Source organism: Electrophorus electricus, chromosome 20, assembly GCF_041902795.1.
Source record: "Electrophorus electricus isolate QZ-2024a chromosome 20, ASM4190279v1, whole genome shotgun sequence".
In the NCBI taxonomy this organism is placed as follows: domain Eukaryota; kingdom Metazoa; phylum Chordata; class Actinopteri; order Gymnotiformes; family Gymnotidae; genus Electrophorus; species Electrophorus electricus.
This window is the reverse complement of record NC_137516.1, coordinates 13,555,267-13,577,032: the sequence shown is the minus strand read 5'-3', so window position 1 is coordinate 13,577,032 and position 21,766 is coordinate 13,555,267. Positions and strand designations below refer to the sequence as shown.

General features: G+C 38.3%; 3 protein-coding genes across 6 annotated transcripts in view; 2 read left to right on the top strand and 1 right to left on the bottom strand.

The window, feature by feature from the left end:
* The window catches only part of LOC113570091 (KN motif and ankyrin repeat domain-containing protein 4-like), a 30,955-nt gene that overhangs the window by 7,779 nt on the left and 1,410 nt on the right, over positions 1-21,766 (bottom strand). Inside the window, exons 1-3 of one of the 3 annotated variants that reach the window (XM_081703249.1) lie at positions 17,191-17,310; positions 9,197-9,291; positions 8,960-9,052 (exon numbers count right to left, since the gene is read on the bottom strand). Coding sequence is in view for 1 of the 3 variants with exons in the window: in XM_026998297.3 (XP_026854098.3) it covers positions 1,668-1,793 (126 nt within the window). In the remaining 2 variants the exon portion in view is untranslated. Of the gene's footprint in view, positions 1-1,667; positions 1,831-8,959; positions 9,053-9,196; positions 9,292-17,190; positions 17,311-21,766 lie in introns of those variants that run through there. The other 2 variants (XM_081703248.1, XM_026998297.3) reach the window with 2 other exon arrangements.
* LOC113570151 (angiopoietin-related protein 3-like) lies at positions 6,735-10,261 on the top strand. 2 transcript variants are annotated; one of them, XM_026998387.3, is made up of 7 exons: positions 6,735-7,478; positions 8,006-8,116; positions 8,306-8,417; positions 8,492-8,605; positions 8,721-8,816; positions 9,213-9,470; positions 9,771-10,261. In XM_026998387.3, exons 1-7 carry the CDS (start codon positions 6,981-6,983, stop codon positions 9,938-9,940), a joined length of 1,359 nt encoding a protein of 452 aa, XP_026854188.2. In that variant the 5' UTR covers positions 6,735-6,980; the 3' UTR covers positions 9,941-10,261. The 2 variants fall into 2 exon arrangements, with proteins under 2 accessions (XP_026854188.2, XP_081559376.1); XM_081703250.1 differs by lacking the exon at positions 8,492-8,605.
* On the top strand, positions 16,096-21,748 carry LOC113570153 (phosphoglucomutase-1-like). The gene is made up of 11 exons (XM_035536072.2): positions 16,096-16,456; positions 17,218-17,380; positions 17,649-17,795; positions 17,892-18,017; positions 19,474-19,664; positions 19,923-20,077; positions 20,334-20,449; positions 20,614-20,749; positions 20,898-21,081; positions 21,230-21,364; positions 21,606-21,748. The coding sequence occupies exons 1-11, from the start codon at positions 16,199-16,201 to the stop codon at positions 21,693-21,695; spliced, it is 1,701 nt and encodes a 566-aa protein (XP_035391965.2). The 5' UTR covers positions 16,096-16,198; the 3' UTR covers positions 21,696-21,748.

Genomic DNA, 21,766 nt, shown 5'->3' with positions numbered 1-21,766 from the left:
TTAAAAGGTTATAATAACAATTTCATTACTATTGCTTCCATAGTCTCCTTTTATTCTGTTGAATGATTCATGGTAAATGTGTCTTAACTGAGGTATGTTTGTTTTTTTAATATGTAAAAGAGAATCTCCTCTCATTCTTAGTTATTGCTCACTATATTTGCAATAAAGCAACCACCCCACACCTCCACAAAAACATTCCTCTGCTTATTTAATGCATTTCTTTCCACAGCATTCCTTCTTGAACCACAAATTGGATTTGAAACCAATACAACTCGAAAACTGCTACTGCCTTCAAAAAACAATTTTTAAACGATGTACCCTGTGAGAGCATTTTTCAGCTTTCAGGTCAGGCAATATGGAGGGAGAATGCACACTACGGAAATATGAGAGCAGCAAACATCATTTTACTCTGCGGACAGAGTTTCAACCTAGCATGGCTATATGCGGCAGAATGGGAATACACTCTATTCAGATTTGCCCTCAGTGATTCAGAGAAATTTATAGTGAGACCTACATTTCTGCCTGTTGGTATATAGCTACTAACAACTTGTGAATTTTTTTAAATGATAGGCCCTATAAAATATGAATCTTTCATCACTCTCTCTCTCTCTCTCTCTCTCTCTCTCTCTCTCTCTCTCTCTCTCTCTCTCTCTCTCTCTCTCTCTCTCACACACACACACACACACACACACACACAATTGAGCAGGCCGGTAAAATAAGTTTTGTTCTTCCTATTTGGCCCTGTTCATGGTGTGGTTTCCTTGGCACAGAATCTCATTCCTTCTCCTCTATTTGGACTGTGGGTTTAGGATGAGGGCCAAGCCTGAGGCCTCCAGTCCTTCACTTTATGTGTTGAGGGTGTGGCAGGCCCTAGTGCATCTTCTGCTGGCCTGTAACATTGACCGTTTGGGACCGTAAGAAGGGGAGGGAGTCATTCCAGCTCCAGTAGTCTCCACTCTGATGTCCAGGCTCTGCGGTCTGTAACAGTGAAGACTCTATCCCGGAGTTTTCCAGAGTGTATGACTGCACAGTTGGCACTTTCTTTTTCTGATTTTCTCTTTCTTTCACTCATACACACACATACACACACACGTTCGTCCCCCCCCCCCAAGTTTGTTTTTCTTTAAAATGACTTTGAATCTTCTTGAATCTCTTTTTTTCTTCTTAATTTCCCTGAAACCTTCACATTGTCTTTTATCCTTTCTGTCTTGCTTCGTCTTTCCTGTTGTTGTTTTGTTTTTTTTCCATGTCCACAGTATTTGGACCATCTGGGCTTTATGCCAAAAACAACATGGGCATATGCACAGCAGTTACATGACTCACGGTGTGTAAAATTGCCTCAAAGCAGAAGCAGACCATGTGGAATACCATATAAAATACCAAAGTAACAACTTAAATCCTCCAACTTGAAATGACATTAAAGGCTGTTTATATATAATGTCACCCTGTTCTGTCTCGGAACAGACCAACCCATTAGAAAACAATCACTTCATCTCAAGGAGCTTAAATCCCCTTTTTGTAATCAGCATAGCGTACCACAGGTACTCAGAAAACTTTTGTGCGGAAAGCTTTGCAAGATTTCACAAATAATACCTTGACAAGTTTGTATCTAAAATAAAATGCAAAAATGAAATATAATACCACAAATACTATAGGCTTGGCATTACCTCCTCCTCGTTCTGTTGGTATGTGCCAGTCTGGTGTCCTGCTCCAAGGGAGCACTTCACTTCTCTCACCCACCAAGAGACAGAAGAGCAAGTGGGAGACAAACGCTTCTCAAGAAACACAGACATGAAATTCTTTGAAAACGTAAGCAGGGTTATTGTGTGTTGACAACGCAGAGGCTGTGGATGTAAGTGCCACACCTCTCTCTGCACTGTCTGACCAATCAGAGTTGGTGGGTGTGGAGAAACCCTGACTAAACATCCAATTGGAGCAGGAGGGTTGGTCATAGTGCAGTGCAGAACTAGAGAGACATTTATCAAAACAAGGCCCTTGTGTTGGGAGGGGAGGGTCAAAGTTTCTTGAGGTCTTATAACAGTGAGGGTGGCTGAAGAGCCACAGTATACATGTGTACATGCTTGTGCACTTATATAAATGCACATATGGTAAACATGTAATTCAATACAGTATGGCTCATGATTGTAATGAAACAATACCAAGCGGGTTTTGAGAGGGGCCCACATAACTCTATTACTGGGCATAAAATACTCCTTCTCTTTCCTCTTTTGAAAATAAACAAAGTGTGGCTGTCCAACTCAATAAAACACATTTTAAACATATTCAAGTAATTCAGAATATTTCATAATTCCTAAAAGAGTACACAAAACACTGGGTAAAACATTCTAACACACTACTGAACATTTGTATTGTCTCTAAAAGTTTCACTAACTGATAGGTGTGTGTACTTTAGTTCAACAGAATGACACTGTCAGCTTTCTAATGTATATATAGGTTAGAATCCAAAACAAGAAGACAAGAAACCAGACCTGTACTGCCTTCATATTATACTTGCACAATGTTAAATCTACATTCAGACATCAATTTTAGCAATAAATATGGAAATTGGATTTAAATATAAGGCAAAGTAGAATTATGTTTCCTTTTTTATGTTACGATGCATGCAGTTAGAATGATATGGTCATCTGAAAACAACAGCACACAAAGATTGGCATTAGATTTAGGATGACCATTAGGATCCTAACAACTGCCATTCTTTTCACTGGTCCAGCCCAATCCCAATCTGATTTTTAAAGCCTGAAGATGAATAAAATCTTTCTTGAACTGGTCATATTCCCTTCCCCCAGCCATGGCGTGGTGCAAGGGACAAAATGGATCAACAAAACTGCACCCCTTTTAACCTTGAACTTTCCTCCCACTCCTCTGAAGTTCACCTTCAAGTGTACAGACAGATACAGAACACAAACACTCTCATCACATTTGCCTGACACAAGAGGGTTTCTGGGTTAATTAAAAACTAGTCACCTTGAAATATTATCCAAACATAAGAGCTCATTTATTCATGGGCTTCAGTATACACTAATCTGTTTTGATAGGGCTACTTTAGATGTTTGTGGTTGCAAATTAAAATCAATGACGGGCCTACAATGCTAAAGTCCCCTTAATAAATGCACCATGGCATTTCTTGCAACATCTTTAGCACTGAAAACTTTAGTCACTGCTACAGTAAAATCTACTCCAGTTGTAGGCCTCTAGTTGTAACCACCCAGTTCACAAATTATTTTTCAGACCTTTTTTTCTCTTTGATTTCAGCACAAGAAGCCATCCTAAAACTAAGTGAAAATGTAACTTGTTCACCAAGTTATTTTATTTTTACAATAATATTTGATGTTAGGAATTCTGAAATTATAGATTAAAAATGCAGTCCAATTACTGCCGCTACCTAACTGGTGAGTAGTTGTGTGATAACAAATTGCTATAACACACAGCTTCTTACCAGAAGACTCTTAGCTCCTTGCTAGTTTTATTACAAAGTTATACTTGATCCAAAAAAGCAGCAAGGTTTTTCAGAGGAACATCAACCTCTCTAATGGCATTACACAGAACAACAGAATGTCAGAGTATGCACTAGCCTGCAGAAAGGTCCGTGATTAAATTTACTAGCCCTAGTCATTCAAATCATTAAATTATCCTAAAATAAGCAGAAACTGCATCTTACTATTTGGAAACTTCGAAATCATTCCAGTGGAAAAGAAAAACACGTGAAAAAGTCCTACACATCTATTAACAGTTTTTCTAAGCATTTAGAGAATACTTGAAGAATTTGGAGACAGGTGTCATTCTCAAGAGCTGTACAAATAAACAAGCTAGTCAGTTTTAGAAAATGCTTTGTCCAGGATTTTTTTTTGTTCATTGTTTTGTTCTTATTAGCTGAGTTCAAAGCATATGGTGGAAATTGTTAGGGTACCAATACATGACCGGTACATTTGATCTTAATTGTAGCATATAAATGCCAAATTTGACAGAAACTAATGTTATAAAAATGTATCAGTTGGCTGATAGGCAATATGTAGACTATCATAATTCTATTTTAAGATGACTATGATGTGAGTGTTTTCCTGACTTTTCAGGCTTCCACCATGATGGAAATTGATGTAAGTTGTTACGTCTGTGATCTTTAAGAGTTGAAAGTGTTGAACAACTTTGTTTTTATTATTAAAGGAAGTGGGAAAATATGATCATTTTTCACACCCAAATGAAAGCCATGTGTTAGCTGTAACGGTATTGTTTTAACAACTTCAGTGATTAAAATGGTGCAAATGAGTCCGCATGAAAGCTCTTTTTCAAATTCTTCTTGAATTTCTCATTCTATCCACCTATGGTTGTTAATGTACTCTCATTAGTCTCATTAAAAACATTAAAAATTTCTGATGAACTGAAAACTACATTCAAACCCCATGCATGTGGCCTCATTAATTTATGAGCACTGCTGGCTGCATTCTCTTTGGCCGTGAAAAATAAAATGATTCCTTTCCTCCACTGCTAATCAATGTACCAACCAATCAGGTGTCTGCAGAGGTATGTCACAAGTAGAGCTTGGCACATTCTCTTTTCCTTTGAGCATAATGACAGAGGAGCTGCTGATGCTGAAGGCTATGCTTTTTTGTGTGGCAGCTCTATAAGATTTGCTGGCAGGCTTCACATCTGTTGGGCACAGCTTGTGCATTTGTCATCCCCTTCTTGAACTTGTACTGACATACTGGAAAGTGTATGTAGCACTGCATATTAGAAATACTACCTCTTAAAGTAAGTATTTATGGTTGTCTATGCCTCTAGAAAGCTAAAAAGATTTTTTAGAGCATGTGGTAATTACTGGATTAATCAGGCCTGGCAAGGTTACATTTACATTTGGCTGACACTTTTATCCAAAAAAACCCCACAGTTCTGACAGACCACATCTTGAGCAATTGAGGGTCTTGCTTAGGGACCCAACAGTGGGAGGGCTTGAACTAGCAACCTACTGATCATTAGTCAAGTACTTTAACCACTGACCTACCACTGCTGAGTAGCTCAGCATGTGTGGAGGACAGTGCTAACCGTGAGGCTGCACTAATCACTCAACTGCACCACCACGAGGACGATCAACTGAATCAGGACTCATTACGAAATGAAATGAAATATGCTACCCAGCTACGCAACTCCTCCCTAATGGGACTAAAACCAAGTGTTTCCCAATGATTCCACAGCCTTGAACATTGTATATTCCATCCCAGACATAGGACACGATATCCTATATCCTGAAAGAGTGATCTCTGCTGCATTTCTTCAAAGATTATTATAAGCCCTTATTTGTTTCTGTGTCAAATTGCAAAGTATTAACAGCAGTAGGTGCAAGTACTACAAGCTGTTACATTTACATTTACTGTGCAGCTCCAGTAAGCTAAGGTATAAATCGTCCAAAGTGAATACACAGACACATACACACACTAAAATTTTTAATGTTCTCCATTTGTGGCTTTGTGTCAAAAACACAAATCAGACATAAGTTTAGTTTTGCTGTATGCACACGGATTCATCCTCATATGGGTTAATATTTAACTGAGGCCTCTTCTTAACTCATTTCAGTCAGGTAAGTAGTTGTGGTCCGAACTGTATTGTCTTTACTACAGAATTGAAAGTATTTTAGCATTTGGATAAGACTGAAGGTTGTAAATAATGGGTTTGACCTAAAAATTGACAAAACAACTCCTAGAGCTAGTTACATGTAAGTTGCTAATGGCTTAGTCTTGTCGTAACTATTATAATATATGTAACGTCAGGAAATGGGAAAAGTTTACTAAAAGTTTTTGAGCAAATAAAGGGTCATTCATGAAACAATACTGAATATAGTATTATTAAATCAATTCCCCTCAGGGATTAATAAAGTCATCAATCTATCTATTTAAAACTGAATAGATAGTATTAAACTTCTTCAAGCACAAGGAGGGCCAGGAGAAATATGTTTTCCACAAAAAAACTTGATAAGGTTTGGCCCTAGGTGCTTCCTGTTTTTGTTAAAATATGAAAGTGGTCATCTTTGGCAAACAGAGGGTTACAGTATCAGGATGACCACATTGGAGGGAGGACATGCTACCCCTCAATTTAGAGAGGCACACTGCCATAAACAGCCATGGTAGGAAAAAAATCATATGATGTGTTGCATCATCTCATGGAAAAAAACCTCTCATTGAAGAGGAGGGGGTAGTTTCTAAATGCTGAATTATGACTGTGGCTTCAAAAGCTTTTTAACGCATTGTATTACCTCTCAGGCACACTATAAATTTTAACTATTCTGCACATGATTCTATGTTGAAGTAAAAACTCAGCTGGTGGTATAGAATTATGGCTATTACTATCTACTGACATGCATGAAATCGATGGTGTGCCTTTTTGCAGATGCTTTAAACAAGAATAGTTTCTAGTTTGCTTTAACAAGAATAGTTTCTTGAGCTCTATGCTCACTGTCAGAACACTACCAAGAAATGTACAGTTATTGTTCTATATCACACACACACACACACACACACACACACACACACACACACACACACACACACACACACACACACACACACACACACACACACGGGTTTGACCTAAAAATGGACAAAACAACTCCTAGAGCTAGTTACATGCAAGTTGCTAATGGCTTAGTCTTCACAAAGACCATTCTAGTCCAGTTAGGCATGGACTTACAAACTTCAAAACACAAACCTTTAAGAACTTCAGTATATACTTTTTAGGAGTTGTCAACAAAACCTGTAATATATGGAAACATGGAAATGAGTGGTTTCCTTGAACATCTGAGGCAGTGCAGAGATTAACAGTGCCACACTGGTTCACCTTGTGCAGGCTTAATGATCAACCCTCTTACAGCAGAAAGTGTATAAAGGTCCTGTGGGCATCTTTCTAACACAGGGAGCTGAAAAGACTAGTAATACTGAAGCTTGGTGGTCAAGGGGGAGCCAGGACAGGTAACCATGAATTTTGCTTTGCTGATGATTCTTGTGGTGGAGACCTATGTATTCTCAATAACAGTGGACATGAGCACTGAAGAACCAATCCTGGCTCAAGTACAAACTCAGTCATCTTTTGCCGCTCTGGATGACGTTCAGCTGATCGCCAATGGCTTACTGCAGCTCGGAAAGAACCTACGGGACTTTGTGCAAAAGACAAAAGACCAGATTAATGACCTCATCCAAAAGCTGAACATATTTGACAGCTCCTTCTACCAGCTCTCTATCCTGGCGAGTGAGATCAAAGAGGAAGAAGACGAGCTCAAGAAGACCACAGTGATGCTCAAGGCGAATAATGAGGAGATCAAGAACCTGTCACTGGAGATCAACTCCAAAGCAGAAGACATTGTAAGGGAAAGAGTTCAGCTCCGAAACCAAGTGGAACGACTGGAACTGAAGCTAACTGGCTTGTCCCAGGGCCTGCTCTCAGCAGACCAGGTTGCAGAAATTTCTGCACTCAAAGTAAGATCAATGTCATAATTTTTTGGAAGTCTGAAACCATACCTTTCTGTTCTTTGTATCATGTAAAAATATTTTTAATCTTTTTTCTAATTTAGTCATACCAAGTTCCTAGTACAATAAATATTCTGTGACTGTACAGTAGTACTAGTCCACAAGGGTACACGCACCTCCTCCGATATGTTCTCCAGTGACACAACAGTGTCAAGCACATCAGCAAGTTACATACTCGCTTTGTCATGCACCTTTGGTTGTCTGTCATGTAGAATTGGAAAGAGGTAGGCAATGTATTTCTTTTCCAAGTGTGTCCTCGGGAAACCAGAGATGGCACGTGTCAGAGTTAGAATTTGAACCTGAATTAAGCAATAATAAAAGGAGGAAAATGGTTGGTTTCAGTACATCTGTACTAGTACATTTTTAAGAAACAAAATTAAAACTGTTCAGTTCTTTGTGGAGGCTATCACTAATCTCACTAATCTCTCTGAATCAGTTTTAACAAGGTGACCAAACACCCGCTATGTCTCAATCAGGAAGTGATCCAAGCCCAGGAGAGGAGCATAGCGGAGCTGTTGAAGGCAATGAAGGAGCAAAGGGAGCATCTCAACTACCAGAAAAACAAAATCAAAAGCTTGGAGAATAAAGTACATTGTTATAGTCTACATTGCATATACAATTTATAAAATAAGAGCAACACAACTAAACCCAGATCAATCCAAATAGAAACCTAACAATTATCTACAAAAACACCAACTCACTTTGTGTGCATGTGTGTGAAGTGTGAAGTGTAAATGTAAAAACTATGAAATGTAAAACTGTGTTGTCACTTCTAGCTGAACTCTGGCAGTCTTCAGGATACACCTTCTATATTTCGTTGGGATGCCCATACCCACCTCATGTCGGATTATCTATTCAACTATTCCACAGATGGTAGCTTCTCAAGTGGTGAGGATACTAGTAATGTTCTTCCTTGAACCACCATTTTTCACTGCAGATCACTGAGAATGGTTGTATTGTAGATTTTCCAAAGCACTGTGGTGAGATATTTGGCAAGGGAGAGGAAACAAATGGCCTGTATGCTATCAAGCCAAATCAATCAGAACCTTTCCTAGTCTACTGTGAATTCACAGAGGGTATGAGTGCAAACAACACTTGCAGCATTTCTACTCCAAATACTGGATACTTGAGTACAGGGGACTAGAGACTGGGTTTAACCAAATATCCTAACTTCACCACGTCTCTCTACAGTGGGAGCGTTTACAGTCATTCAACGCAGGCAAGATGGCTCTGTCAATTTTGACCGGTCCTGGCAAAGCTATGAGGATGGATTTGGGGACTTCAAGAGTGAGTTGTGCATTTGGAATTTTGGTGCTCCACAAACTAAGAACACAGGAATGAAGCTTCCTTCTCACTTCATCATGAGAGCAGTAGTGGCCTGGAGCACAATGGAGTGCTTTGTCTTGATGTCAATAGTTCGAAGTGCTTACCTCTTTTTGACAATATGGCTTTCAGCAGTTTTTAGCCAATCTTTGCTGGCACTGCCTTTTCCTCCCAGAGAACATCAAACTATTCATCAGCCCCTAGTGGATTCCAAATCACACACACTGCATGATATATGGATTAGACTGAATTGTTTATAGTTGTTCAATGCTCTTTATACACAGTAGTGCAATGCTGTTACAGAGGCACAAAAAGCTGAATGTATTTTATTGATCAAGACATACGATTTCTGGTTTGTAGGTGACTTCTGGCTTGGCCTGAAGAAGATCTCCTCCATTGCCAGCCAGGGAGATTCTGTCCTACATGTTCAGATGGAAGACTGGAAACGAGAGAAATATTTAATGGAATTCGAGTGCAGTCTGGAGGGTCCTGCCTCCAACTACACAATCCATTTCAAGTCAGGAGGCCTGACTTCTGAAAGCCAGACAAGAATAAGATTTTCTACCAAGGACCACTACGATGGGAACAATAACCAAAACTGTGCCCATGACTACACAGGTGCTGAACTTACATTAAGCGTATTACTAACTCTCATGTGTCCTGAGACATTTAGTGAAACAAACTACAGATAGCATATACAATATTAAAACAAGGGTCATTTAAAAATCGCTTATTTTCATATCCCAATATTAATATACCGGTAATATTGGCAAGAGTATAACAGCCATCATGTGATGCATGAGAAATCTTTTAATAATCTCAACCTAGATTTTTCATTATTTCTGTTGCATTGATTTTTATGATAATATCATATTAAATTTTCTAGCATTTACTCTGTGTCCTCTGGCTTTTTCTAAGGGGGCTGGTGGTTTAGTGGTTGTGGAGACATCAATCTCAATGGCAAAAGCGTCCAGTGCAAACCTCGCAGGAAGAGGATCCAATGGAAGCACAACAAAGGACAAAGCCACTTAAAATCCTCACAAATCTCCTTTTATCATCTCAAGGCAACATGGAGTCACACAGGCTGAGATGGCTTCTCAATCATGGAATGAGAGGTGTGGTGGACATATGGGAACTTCAGCTCCCATCTCTCTGATCGCAATATTCTGACACAGGCTTTGTATAGATTACATAGATTGTATAGATAGCTAGATAGTACATTGAATGTCTACTTAACCCTGTAAAATTTAAGCATCTGTTTTCAAAATTTTTATCCCTTATTTATTCAGTTATTTCCATTATTCTGGATTATTAATAGAGTCTTAGGATTCCACATTATGCACTTTGCATTGTATTATACATTGTTGTTGTAGTTATCATTGTTATACAATCACCAATAAATGCTTTCTCGTTGAAATTCTGTGCATTTGTTGTTTTTAAATTACTTATTCAGAGGCAAGTAAGTGCAGATAATCAAAGATCACAAGACAGTCATGCAAGGTTGTCTTCTGCTAATAAGTAACAATTACTTATTTGTTTTGTAATATGTAATATGTTTTGTAATATGTTTTGTCATGTGTCTGGCATAAACCATGTAGAGGGTTTGAGGTGTTGGGTCAATGGGTTTGATAATATTTTTAGATAAAGTTGCTTTTGCTTTTTTATATAAAGTTGCTCATTCATATTGCAGGCCAATAAAAGTGTTAGAAAATGCCATATAAAATTGGCAAATTTGAACTTGCAGTAAACAAACAAGGCATAAAGCAGGTTCTTATAATGTAAGTCAGTTTTGTACAAGGTCCAAAAGAATTACCTTTAACCCCCCAAAAAACACAGGCAGACATCTAATAACCAATACTGAATTTTACTCTTGTGTATGTGCTCACATGCCAATGACCTTTAATGTGCTGGTAATGCTTCAATACTAAAGGTTAACAAATAGTTTTGGCCAACACTAATGAAACAGCAGGAAATCAGGAACTTTGGATATGAGCAACTATTAACTATTTCTTCTCCTATTATTATTGCTCCGGCCCACTGTTACCCTGAATTGGATTAAATGGGTTTACAAGATGAATTTTATTATTATTATTATTATTATTATTTGTTTGCCAGAATGTCACCTATCATTAGTTGTAGTTCATTCTTAGCCTTTCTAGGTCTCCTTTGCTGCATGATAGCTACCAACTGGTGCTGGTGAGTTTCATGTGGAGAGCATGGAGTCTGACCTAAAATGAGTAGAATACTGCAGAATAACAGCAGAATAACAGAAAAGAATCCATGCTCTACTCCGGACCAAAACTGAACTGAAAAACATCCATACTTGTGGCTTGTTTTTAGCAGCTCCCTTTGCTTTGCTAAAAAACCCCAATTTGCTGACACCTTGTGGGCAAAAAAGAAATTTAACTGCTTCTTGTCATCACTTATGAGATGTCAGGTGGAGATCATATTATTTATAGCTGACATGTAAACAGTTGTGCTGTTTTCTTGAAGTTGATTTTAGGATGTGTAAATAAGTAAACTTTACTTTAAAGTAAATATACTTTTTTTTTTTAAATCAAAGCTTCGAGGTGCTTCATATTTAAAGATTAAAATAAAACGGAAAAAAAAAATTGGCCATAGAGTCAGGATCTTGTATTAGTCCTCGGAGCCTATCAAAAGAGTCTGCCCAAATCTAAAGTAGATTAATAAAACATCATAAAAAATAAACACTGCAAAACACACATTAAATATGCCACATACCATGATCATGTCCAATAAGAGCTATAGCATAAAAACAAATTTTAAGCTATCTCTTAAATGTGATCATAGAATCACAGAGTCTAACGACAAAGTTTGGGGGCATGAGTACCAAAAGCAAAGACCCCCTTTACTTCAGCTTTGTCCTTGTAACAACCAAAAGCGCTTGACTGGAAGATCTCAGAGACCTCACACTTGCATGGGGCACTGAAAATTCACAAATATATTCAGGAGATTTGCCATGTATAATAATAATTTTAAGTAATTCTAAATTTCACTGGCAGCTAGGGGAAAGAGGCAAACATTGGACTAATCTGATTCTTGCATCTAGTCTTTGTAAGCCGTCGGCCAGCTGCATTTCAGAGTAACTGAAGTTGAGCCAAAGCTCTCTCTTTTAAGTAGTTAAAAAAAGTAATTACAATACTTTAAGATGAACTTCTCTACATCCTGAAAGGACAAAGCAGGACTAATTTTAGCAATAATTCTTAACTGGAAAGTTTCTTGATATACATTAAAAAGCATAACTGAAACTGAAAAATAATGCCCATGTTTCTAGGAAAAGCGATCAGTTTTAATGTGAGCAGATCAAACGCTAACTGCAAATCTCTAGAAAAACCATTAGGGCCAACAATCAAAACCTCTATTTGTTCATCATTTAATTTACAAGATAGCCAGCCAAATGGGAGGAGGCCTCGGGGTAGACTCAGGACCTGCTGGAAGGGTTACATCTCCCTGCTGGAGGGGTTACATCTCCCTGGTGGCCAGGGTACACCTGGGGATTCCCTATGAGGAGCTGGAGGAAGTGGCTGTGAACAGAGACACCTAGGCTTCGCTGCTCACCCTGTTGCCATGGTGACCCTGAAATTGACTAAGCGAAGAAGACAATGAGATGAGATGAAAAATACAGCCAAGAGTCATCTGTATAAATGTGAAAAGCAATATTGAAACATGACGGTGTGTAGGAAGAGTAGGAAATGATGGTTGTCCAGTATAGATATTTGATACAGATCATTTTGAATAAGGTTTACTACTGCTGCAGTGATGTCTAATCATGAAAGGCAATGGTTTTACACCACTGGCCAGTGTAGGGCATCTAAATGACTTTTTCACATCAGTTCATTAAACCTTTTGACAATGAAATGGCCAGTAAAAAACCCACTAGATTATTTGATTGTACTGGTGGAACAAAGGTTTAACACTTTTGTTCATGCTTCACAGCTGTGACAATCAGCTTGACATATCAAGTGCCTTGGCCCCAATGCAGTACAACCAGAGGTGGGTAGTAATTTACATTTACATTTAAGTTACTTTTTGAACAAATTGTGCTTTAAGAGTGGTTTTAAAAGAGCATACTTTATACTCTTACTCAAGTACATTTGCGAAATCGAAACTCCCGTTATATTCATAACCGTTCTTTCCGTATTAAAAAAAATAATAATTGTGTACGTTTGTGTGGGAGGGATAGTGAAATCCCTAAAGATGATCACTGAGTGTCAGCTCTTTACTTCAGTAAGTTAATGTGACAGCATTGTTCCAGCCCACTAGCCTTTTCCTGGCCAGACTCAGCTCCCACTCACCTGAGTAATGATAAGATACACCTGTCTCTCATTCCAGTCACCCATATAATACCCCAGTTTCCCACCTCCAGCTTGCTTAGTATTGTATCCTTATGTGCATACCGAGCGTTTCTCTGTTTCTCTTGATTCCCCGGCTTTTGACCTCTGCTTTCTCCTCAGACTACACCTCGGATTATTCGTACCTATGGACTTGCAGTGGGAATGGTAACCACGACACTCCTCGTTCGGACTCCCCCTGCGTTGACGAGAGCTGCTGAGATCTGCCACAGACCCATTCCTGTCAGTGTCAATAAACTCGTGCTATTGGATCCCGGGAGTTTTGTTACAGTTACACAACTGTACAGCAATAAACAGACATGACGTAATAAACAGCGAACAGGCACATTTTCCAGCGTGTGACACAAATTACATTTATGAAAAGTAGCTCGTTATATATCCTTTTCTCTAAGGCGCACATATCTGTGTGTGAAATCTGGGCTCTAACATGCATTATTAATATGAAAGTAACGTGTGATCAATGATATTCTGAAAAAACAATGGCCAGCTACCTACGTAGCTATAAACTACAAGCAGAAGGAAAATGTATGCAGGGTCTGAACTGAGATCATGACGATTATGAATGCATGCCCCATACTGAGGCATATTTCAAGATTCTAAATATTATAATTGCTTCAAGGTTATAAAAATGAAGGTTTGCAATTGATTTTATATATAGATTTTTTTTCCGACCACATACATTCTGCAGTTGTAACGAAGGATATCTAGCTAGCCAGCTGGTCTGACTGATCGATACGTTAGATATACATTAGATTGATCAATACGTTAGATAAACTCAGAATATTAAAAGAAACTGTACTTATCACAAAATGATTAAAACATCCAGTGTGATGTTTGTTATATGCACAATAGTAGCCAATATGAAAAACCTCATGTACCTTAAACTAAGTAGGACAAAAACCCAGAGTAAAGAAAAACGGCTGTGAAGTGCTTTTGTACACCGATTCCAAATGTTTTCAGAATTTCTCTATCAACCATTAGTTTGTTTTTTTTTTCCATTATATTTATATCTACATTATATTTATATCTACATTATATCTATATCTTACATTTAGCAAACGCGATCTACCAAATTGCTTTTAGCTGTCTACTTAGGACAAATAGTTTACAACCAAATCATACTCACTTGTCACTCAAATTTGTTGAATGAGAGCGGCGGAGTGTTGATGTTCCAGGGTACCCTCACGCCTGTTTACTTCTGGTTCTTTCCTTTTAGCTGTGCTGCCATAGCTAGATCTGCTGGAGTCCATCATTGCACATTATAGTTCCCTAATTTACACACCCTTGTACCTGGACATGCATAATCTAGTCTCTCTTTCTGCTGATGCACACCTACCCCTGATGTCGTGATGTTACTGAGCCTCATCCCATCTCAGCTGCAGTGGCTACTCCAACCACCCCATGTTGTCCCTGCTGTAGCCCACCACACCTCCACCCCAGCCAACTACTTATCCATTGCCCTTAATGGACGTTCTCTTAAGGGATGGGTCTTGGACACATGCACACCTCAGGACAAGAGTAGGACCTTTAGAAAGTTGGACAAGACATTAATTAGTTATTTTTAATTCATTTTTCTCTTAAAATTATTATTGTGGTGACCATTGTCAGCCAAAGGAGGACGGGCCCCCTCTTTGAGTCTTGGTTCCTCTGAAGGTTTCTTTCTCATGCTCTAGGAAGTTTTTTCTTGCCACTGTTGCCCTTGACTTGCTCACTGGGAGCTTGGACATTTGTAAAGCTGATTTGTGACAACATGTGTTGTTAAACAGCGCTATAAAAATAAATTTTTATTGATTGACAAACATCATTATGCATAGAAGGCCTATGGAAAATGGCGAAGGAAATTGGAGCTCCTCTATGTTGGCAAGCTATTACTGGACACTGAAGAAGGATATTCAATATTGTACATATCTGAAGTGTAATAACAGCCTTATTTATGTATAAGTAATATATACTTATTGTAAAATTCACTTAAAATCCATGCCTTGGATTGGAATTCAGAGTAAAAATTTGTTGTCTGGTGTTAAGTGAGATATGAGGAATTCACTTGCTACTTGATTTGTCTTTTTAACAGATACTTTCTTACTTTTACTTAAGTACTAATTTAAATTACAACTTTTTGCAGCAGCCCGAGTGCCGCAGGGCAAGGAGCAGGACGTACAGACTCCCTCGACGAAAACAACAGTGGCACTCACACATAACATAAACAGCTAACATGAACAACGTGACTATGAACAAAGGCAATGACCAACAATGACGCACACTTCCACAGCAGTTTAAATACACAAAGACATTACACGATAAACCATGTGCAGGTGTCCGCAAACTTTTACCGTGACACTTTTACCTCTACTTGAGTAATTGTTATTTTAAAGTAACAGTAATTTTACTTGAGTACAGATTTTTTTTCATTACTCTACCCACCTCTGAGTACAACATACCATAAGCCTCAACAAATCCCATGTTTTCATAGAGTAATAGTTATTGGATAACACTGATTGCTTACTTCTATATAATACTCAGCTGCTGAGATCTTTGACTACCACTGAGGATCCCTCAAACATGCAACAACAGTTCAAGATGTGTCTCAATTTGCTACTGTTACCCATTACTCCCTCAGCCTTTGGTTTATTCACTTAAAACGGTCTCAGTTTAGCCTGTGGCTGAGCTAATGTGATATCTCATTGGCTCTCATCATGTAGATCATCTAAGCCATCTGGCTCAACAGCATTGTAGCGAGCAGGAAGTCTGACAGTGATGCCCCTGCACATGTGCAAGGAGCAACCCATTTTCAGTTACTGTCCTACACAGCCTCTTTATTTTTGGATCCTTGATGACCCCTCTGCCAGTCTGTGGAATGCCCTGGGGCTGCCAGAAGGCTTCCCTCTCCTCCTCTTTCCTCCCAGTTCCCGGAGCTCTCAAAAAGGGACCACGCGGCAACAGATCTCCTCTTCGTGTCTCTTCTCGCCTTCCGCAATGGAAGAAGGTCCCCTGCGGGTGCTGACTTTCCCCACTACCCCATTTCCTGACCAGAGGCCCGGCACCAGTGGGCTGAGGAAGAAGGTCTATGTTTTCCAGTCTAAAAGGAACTATCTGCACAACTTCATTCAGAGTGTCTTCTCCTCCATTGACCTGCGAGATCGCCAAGGCTCCACAGTGGTGGTTGGAGGAGATGGACGATATTTCAACACAACTGCCATCCAGGTCATAGTGCAAATGGCCGCAGCCAATGGGGTCAGTTGCTCTACTTCAATGTTTTGTTTTTAAGACATTAGTACTGTGTATGATTGAAACTTATCATTTTTGCTAGAACTCAGCATCCATTAATCTATTAGCAAAGCCTGATATCTGTGTTCACAGCTCTTCCAAATTTTAACATGTTTCTCAGAGAATAATCAAAAAATCATCTTGAATGACTTCATATGTCGATTGCAAAGAACAACATTGTGAAATTAATTATGGCAACAATTGCACTGATACAGCATGTTATTTTAAATGATTAGTCAGAGGCAGGTGCAAGTGAACTACAAAATGATCCCTTTAAATAGAAGTAATTAGACCTGCTTTGTCACTGACACTTAAACAATCCTAAAGGTCACAAAGATATTTATTCTTGACACCACTGGTAGAGTTGTGCATATATATATATATATAAATATATTATACACAACACGACACCAACTATAAATGTTTTCCTAATTTTGTCAGTTACATTCCAGCACAGATGGAGAAGCCAAGCATAACTGCCACAGTCAGTCTGATGACACAGAGAATTATTGCTCACTATATTTAAACCTTTTAATAGTGTATAATGGAATGATGCTTATGTTTTTATATTCCAAAGGTCATTGCTTAAAATATAGCAATTTCTTAAGATATTTATACAATGCTCTGTTATGTTTTTAAAAGAAAATGTTAAACTAAGTAAAGTGATTCGTGAAAGGCCACTAAAACCCTCTAAGACTCACCCATGTTCCCACATTAACCTCTCTCAGGTAGGCCGCCTAGTTATTGGTCAGAATGGCATCATGTCCACGCCAGCTGTTTCATGTGTGATCCGGAAGTATAAAGCTATTGGTGGAATTTTGCTGACTGCCAGTCACAATCCTGGAGGACCAGATGGAGATTTTGGAATTAAGTTCAATATCGCCAATGGAGGTAACAAAACATAACAAACAAAACAATAACTACAACAAAAAACAGCTGTAATCAACAGAATATATGTTGAATATCTGACAAGAATTTGGCCTTTCACGGTGTAAGCGGATGCAAAAACATTATAATATAATATAAGTAATTTTAGTGCTTACATGGGACACTGAAGGCTTAAATATACACATTCATACACCTAAACAGAACATGCATCATCATGGTAGTTCGACAGTCTTTCTCTATTATATCCTGACATAGTCTGTTTAAAACACAGGGCCTGCACCAGAAACTGTCACAGAGCAAATCTTCCAGATAAGCAGAACCCTTGAAGAGTATGCCATCTGCCCTGAACTCACAGTGGATCTGGTAACCCTTGGCAAGCAGACCTTTGACTTGGAGAACAAATTCAAACCATTTACAGGTGAAGGCATAGTTAATATTACATTAATATCATGATGATAAAGTTAATAAACATAATAAAGATAATTATGCATCTTATTGTATGCAACACTTGCAGTGGAGATTGTGGACTCAGTGGAATCCTACGCAAATATGCTGAGGAACATCTTTGACTTTGCAGCACTTAAGGAGCTGCTATCTGGAGAGAACCACATACGCATTCGTTTAGATGCTATGCATGGAGGTAAGAAACTGCTATGTTGACTGACAACTGTATACTCATACAAGCACAGTCAAAGAAATTTACAAAAAGTAGAAGCCTCGCCAATTTCTTGCCAGTTGTACTTTAACTTATTAGCAAAGCAAAATAGTTGGAAGAAAATCCTGGGGAGAGCATTTCCTTTCTGAGCTTAAAAAGTGCTAAATTTGCTAAGGTTTTTGATTTTATACTATACACTGATGACATTTTCTGTGCAGTCAGAGGTTAGCATTAAGGACCCTATGTAACCCTTGTAACCCTTGATGTTGGGCTGTCATTTGAGTCAAATAAGTGCGAATTTGTAGTACTTGCTTTAATGATTTCTAGGGTAGACTGCCAGGTTACCCTGTTGACTAAGTCATCTTCATTTAGTTCAGAATGTGGCAGCCATTACATCCTGCATTAATTACAAAGTCTTACTTATGATGTTTAAAGCCCTTAATGGTCTAGCTCTCTTGAAGCATTAGCCCATCTGGATTACTTTGATCATATGAGGCAGGCTTACTGCAAATCTCTAGGTTTGCTTACAGCTCAGCTGGTGGAAGATCTTTTCCTTATATAGCTCATAAACTCTGGAATCAATGTTCCAGAAAACATTAGGAATACATTTCATTTTCTTTTATATTTTGCTTTCACTTTTTTACTTCATACTTTTATTTTATTTATTTAATAATACTTCTAATACTACTAACAATAATAATAACTCACTTGCCTTTTTCAGTTTAGTTTCACAATATCAAAGCCATGTTTGTTATTACTAGGTGTAGGCCTATAGCTACAGGATATCTATCATAGAAAAAGCCACAGCTGTGAACTTCCCAAAGGCCGGGTCATCTAGGTTTGGGTCAGATAGAGTTTCTACACTTCTGTTAGCTAAATGCTCAAGCAGAGATGCCTGACATAACACTGATACCAAAGGCAGAGTTTCCCTTTCAAAAAGGAAGCCCTGCAATGTGGAGTACACTCTTGAAATGTATGGCATTTTAACAAGGTGTGGCATGCACACAGCTCACTTAGCTTAGCCTGAGTGGTCAGCATTTTAATATAAGGGGCATTCTTTGGTCATTCATTTCAAACTAGTGATAAGATGAAATATATTTAAACATGTTAACATGTTTCATTGTATTTCTCATCCAAGGTTGAAAATCAATAAGGAGCAGTGGATTTTATTGTACTGCACCTGATTTGCTATTGGCGAAATTAGAAATTAGAGTAACTTCTACTGCATATCTGTCTTTTGAGCATTGTAACAAAAATCTTTAGATATGCTTCACATGGACTGCCTTATCTGAACTCTGTAACAATATTTTTTTCTAATAATATAAATTTTAACAGAAAATCCACTTGCTACTACTTTACATCTTTATGTATTTCTGTGTGATACTGTATCTATCACTTTTTCCAGACTCTGACTAAATTTGCGCGTATGTTCATTTTAAAGTGGTTGGTCCATATGTGAAAAAGATCCTGTGTGAGGAGCTGGGCTCCCCTGCAAACTCAGCCATTAACTGCATTCCTCTGGAAGACTTTGGTGGTCAGCATCCAGACCCTAACCTGACTCACGCCGCAGATCTGGTTGAGACCATGAAGAGTGGCCAGTATGACTTTGGAGCTGCCTTTGATGGTGATGGTGTGGGTGTTCATAACATCCTGCTACATGATGAGTTCAACCTTTATTGTTCATTGAGACATTTTAATCTCCAGGATGACACAGATTTGTTACTATAAAAATCCACTCTCATGTCACCTCAAGATTAGATGAGATTACTATTTTAAAATATTCCTTTTGTCCTCAGCCCACATTTATGTTTAAAGGTACTACATGATCTCAAGGACTATTCTTAGACTCAACTCATTTCACCCTACCTGACCCTGTTTCTTTCTTTTTAGGACCGTAATATGATCCTGGGGAAGCATGGGTTTTTCGTTAACCCCTCAGATTCGGTTGCTGTCATTGCAGCCAACATGTTCTGCATCCCCTATTTTCAGCACATGGGAGTGAGAGGCTTTGCCAGAAGTATGCCCACCAGTGGAGCACTTGACAAGTGAATATAACTTTTAGTTTTATATGATGTTGCTAATTGTGAAACCTTTCAGACAAAAATGTGAAACCTCTCACTTCATACCAAATAATTACAGATTTACCACAGTACTGCTGTTCTCTGCGAGGACACATAAAAAGTTTGCGAGTGTGCTACAGCTTTACATTCACAAAGCCCCTCTTAATCTGGGCTTGATCTGGGTTTAAGGCTGATGAACTTTGGGGTCAATGAGGTAACACCATGCTCATTCATTACATAGTGTGGCTAAAGCAACCAAAATACAACTGTACGAAACTCCAACTGGGTGGAAGTTCTTTGGGAGCCTGATGGACGCTGGTCATCTGTCTCTCTGTGGAGAAGAGAGCTTTGGCACTGGTATCTAAAGTCCAAATTGCATTTGAATTATATTGTTCATAGACTTTTAACATTGAATCTTTTTCAATTTTTTTTTCAAATGCGTACATTGTTATGATTAATTTTTAGAATGGATTATAATTCTACTATTATGCAACATCTTATGGTATGGACCTTCTTCTCAGGTGCAGACCATATCCGGGAAAAGGATGGTCTCTGGGCTGTGCTTGCATGGCTTTCCATTCTTGCTGCCAGAAAACAGAGTATTGAGGAGGTTATGACTGAACACTGGAAAACCTATGGCAGGAACTACTACACCAGGTAAAGATACACCTAACTCTATCAGAACATGGGAAAATTCAACACACCTTTTTTTCACATATGAATTAAAGATATATGTTTGCAACTGCAGACTACCATGCCAGCCAAATGGTACAGAACAGACTGATTACTTTGAATCTCCTGACAGGTATGACTATGACAATGTGGACATAGATGCAGCTGTGGAGTTGATGTTAAACCTTGAGGTGATCATTTCTGATAAAGAGTTCATTGGGCAGAAGTTCACTGAAGGAGAAAAAACCTACCAGGTAGAGAGAGCTGACAACTTTGAATACAGTGACCCAGTAGATGGAAGCATTTCAAGAAACCAGGTATAATCTAATTTTATATTATATATATATATATATATATATATATATATATATATATATATATATATATATATATATATATATATATATATGAAACATATAGTAAGATAAAAAACCTTCACATAATAAGAAAAAAACCTCTCCACAGGGATTACGGATCATATTTAAAGATGGTTCTCGCATAATCTTTCGCCTGAGTGGAACAGGTAGTTCTGGGGCTACAATACGCCTATATATTGACAGCTATGAGAAAGATGTGAACAAGATTTTCCAGGACCCACAGGTACATTTATAGCCTTTGGTTTAAGCCATCTGTTTTATTGTTGTTGATTTCCCCAGTAGTCTAGAAATCTTAACAAACCTGAATAGGATACCTAAAAAGTAGTTAATTTAAATTATTTTGGTGAAAGTGAGTGATTTAAACTCTTAAAGGAAGTGAACACTAGTTGTAATAGTGACTATTATTAGGCTACACGTAGAAAAGACAATGTGTCTGGCTTAATTTTTCTTATAATTTACCACAGGTGAAGCTGGCTGAGCTTGTGACCATTGCTGTCCAATTATCGCAACTGCAAGAGAGGACGGGAAGGAGTAGTCCTACTGTCATTACATGATTTTTTTTTTTATTATTTGGCTAATCTTTTTAATAAAACTCGTTTCTAGAGTAGTTTTATGGAGTTTACTC